We start from the raw sequence: 3,354 nt of genomic DNA, 5'->3' as shown, positions 1-3,354 counted from the left end.
CAGGCCGGCAGCAGACGGCTCCCCCCGGCCGCACATCCTTTGTCCCAGCGGGTGGGGGACAGCCCCTTCCTCTCCCGTTTTCCCCCATCCTCCCCCCCCTGCTTCGGCCGTCGGGGGGGTGCTGGGGTGCGCGGTGCTCAGCCCCGCGGAGGGGACGGGGGGCACCGCCCGCCTCGGGGAGAAGAGGAAGAAAAAGGAATACGGTCCCAAAGTGTGGAAGTTCTCTCTCAGGTGCTCCTTCTCCGCAGGTGCTGCGGCTCCAGGAACTTGAAATGCGAACGGGGTGGGGGGTCCTGGGGCTCAGCTCGCAAAGAAGGACGTCGGAAGTGTATTAAAATGGTAAAGATTTTATTGTATCGGAAAAAAAAAAAAAGAAAAAAAAAAGAAAAAGAGCTATCTGTACAATTCTAAGAGACGGTAAATAAAGCGACGCTGTCCCTATCGGAACTTAAATAGCAGGCCTTTCAGGTTGGTACAGTTCAAACAAAAGGGGGGGAAAAAAAGGAAAAAAAACAGGTCTTAAATCTGTACATTTTATTTTAATTTATAGCGTAATATTTAAATGTATTGATCTCGGGGTTCGCCCTTTTCATTTCCGGAGCATGCAAAAATTCTAAAAAGAGTAAAAAATAATTCCAGGATTTTTTTAATTATTATTTTCTTATTTTTTTCTTTTTTTTTTTTTTTTGTTTTGCTTTGATTCGTTTTGTTTCTAACCACCTTCATATAAAAAATACGAAAGGCAGCTTCTTAACAAAAGCGCAGCGATAGCAGAAAAAGAAAACGGTAAAAATAGCCTTTAATCGGTAAAACGAGGCAGAAATAGCATGGGAGAAAAATCTCTATGCGCTAGGAAAAAAAAAAAAAAAAGAAAGAAAGAAAGAAAAAGGAAGGATATATTGTTTAACTTGCATTATAACCCATCCCCAAGTTCCCAAAATTGCGAAGGGGAAAAAAAGTGTTGTTTTTTTTTTTTTTTTAAGGAAAAGAAAAAAAGAAAATTAGCTCGTGCACATTTGAGACATGCAAGGAAGGAAAAGCCGCGGATTTCGTGCGGTCGCCGGGTTAGGGATCACCCGAATTTTCCCTAACGTGGATCATTCCGGAGCCCGGAACTCGGCTTGGCGCCGGGTTATGGGCAAAAGAATCACCATGGTTAGCTAGTATCGAAAGAAATAATAACCGAAACCTCAAAAAGAAGGGGGAAGGAGGAAAAAGAAATCCAATATATACGTTTAAATATTTATACAGAAGCCGTCCGTAATTGCACCATTCCAAAGATGTACGGGCGGAGGGATATGCCGACTCTGCGCCCTGCGGGCTTTGCGGTGTGGGTGAGCGCTGCCGCTTATTGCTGTGACCGAGGAGAGAAGCGGCCCGGCCCGGGGCCGGGGGTACCGGGTTGGAGCTCTCGATTTGCCGTGGGTGTGTGTAGGGGGAGAGCGGGGCGATGGGCCGGGGGTGGGGGGTTGGGGGGGCAGGGGGGGAGGAGGCCCGCCGGCCGCCCCTCAGTCATCCACGTCGATCTCCACGTCCTCCTCGTCCTCGTCCTCCTCCTCCTCGCTGTCCCGGCGGCTGCGGGGCCGCTCCGTGGGGGGCGATGCGGGGCGGGGCGGCGGCGGGGCGCCGGGCTCCCGGGTTGCGGGGGGGGGCGGCGGGGAGCCGGGCCGCGCTTTGCCCCGGCCCTCGGCGCTGGGCTCCAGCTCGGCCAAGGCCACGATGTCCACGGCGGGGTTGGGGCCCAGCTTCTTGGCCGACTCCACGTCGGCCTTCATCTCCTCCAGGTCGCGTTTGAGCTTGGCGCGGCGGTTCTGGAACCAGGTGATGACCTGGGCGTTGGTGAGCCCCAGCTGCTGGGCGATCTGGTCCCGGTCCGCCGGCGACAGGTATTTTTGGTAGAGGAAACGCTTCTCCAGCTCGTAGATCTGATGGTTGGTGAAGGCCGTCCGAGACTTCCGACGCTTCTTCGGCGTCTGCCGCTGCCCGAAGATCGTCATCCCGTCCCTTCCTGCCGACGAGCCGTCACATTGCCACCTCGCCCCGAACAACCCCCCACCCCCCCCTCCCTCCCCGGCCTTCCCGGATCCCCCCTCTCCTCTCCGCGCGCCCTCGGGTGCGCTCACCGCCGCCCCCCGACGGGACCCCCGCACCCCCTTCCCCGCCTTACCTTCGGCCGCCTGCAGCACGCTGACTTCCAGCCCCTTGAAGGTTTTGCTGGCCAGCTCCTCCAGGGCGCACAGAGGCGACGTCTGCGAGAGCAGCGCCCGGCCCGACAGCGGCAGCCCGGCCGCGGGGTGCTTCTCGGCGGCGGACAGCAGGTGGGCCGTCCCGCACAGCGCGTAACTCCTCCGCACCGATGGCTTGTTGAGGATGTCCTCGATGCTGAAAGGGGTGAGAGGTTTGTTGGAGTTAGCCGGAGGAGGGAGGTGATCCAAAGGGCTCCTCCGTCGTTCTTCCCCCGAGGAAGGCTTGGCTTCTTCTTTGGAAGTCATGGTGGGGCCGGGCGGCGCGGGGCTGCCTTCCCCACCCGCTCCGGGGATGCGCTGCCGCGGGGAGAAGAGCTCAGGGAGGCGGCGAGCAAAAGTTGAAGCGCAGCTCCGGGTCCGGCCGCGGCCACGTCGGGTTGGGGGTGGGGGGGGGGAAAGCCGAGGGGAGCGGAGAGCCGAGCGACCGTCGGTCCCGCGCCGGAGGTGGTCGCGCCGCGCCTCTGTCCCGGGGCTTCGGGAGCGGATTTTTTCCCCTCTCTCTCTCTCTCTCTCTCTCTTCACTCTCTCTCTTCTCTCTCTCTCTCCCTCCTCTCTCTCTTCCTCTTTCCAGCTGCTATTTTAAGAAACACCCCAAACCGCTGCACTTTCTCTGCCTTCTCCCCCCCCCCCAAAAAAAAAAAAAGAGAAGATCTCCCCTTCAACCCGGCACGTAAGCAAAAATTAAAAAATAAAAATGAAAAAAGATACACATAAATGTATAAAAAAAGAAGACTTAGAAGAGGGGCAGAGCAGCCCTCGCACCGAGCCTTCGGACCAGGGGGAAAGAGGCGAGAAGAGACGGGGTAATTGACTATTGCTAACAAGTTATTGTTGATTGGGAGGTAATCAATTATCTTCAATGACACTTTTCGCCCTCTCTCTCTCTCGCTCGCTCTCTCCCGCTCTGTCCAATGCAGGCTTTTGCAAGTTCGGAGACCCATTAATTAGGAGGCGGTATGGAGGTGGAGCCCGGTTGAATTATAATGCTGAATGCACTTGTCATATTCGGGCCCTGCTATTTGTTAGGACATATATATTTTTAAATTACATTACAAAGCAGCCTTTATTGCATCGGGGTAATACGGTAGAGTGAATAATAATCATAACA

General features: G+C 55.4%; 1 protein-coding gene across 1 annotated transcript; it reads right to left on the bottom strand.

The window, feature by feature from the left end:
• Positions 1-503: 503 nt before the first annotated feature.
• LBX1 (ladybird homeobox 1) lies at positions 504-2,594 on the bottom strand. Its single transcript, XM_065746105.1, has 2 exons — positions 2,168-2,594; positions 504-2,008 (listed from the first exon to the last, which is right to left on the bottom strand). Exons 1-2 carry the CDS (start codon positions 2,490-2,492, stop codon positions 1,509-1,511), a joined length of 825 nt encoding a protein of 274 aa, XP_065602177.1. The 5' UTR covers positions 2,493-2,594; the 3' UTR covers positions 504-1,508.
• Between the last annotated feature and the right edge of the window lie 760 nt (positions 2,595-3,354).

This window comes from Cyrtonyx montezumae, unplaced genomic scaffold (assembly GCF_038088225.1).
Source record: "Cyrtonyx montezumae isolate F1298 unplaced genomic scaffold, pur_monq_1.0 scaffold_4, whole genome shotgun sequence".
NCBI classification, from domain to species: domain Eukaryota; kingdom Metazoa; phylum Chordata; class Aves; order Galliformes; family Odontophoridae; genus Cyrtonyx; species Cyrtonyx montezumae.
This window is presented reverse-complemented; position numbering and strand designations above follow the sequence as displayed.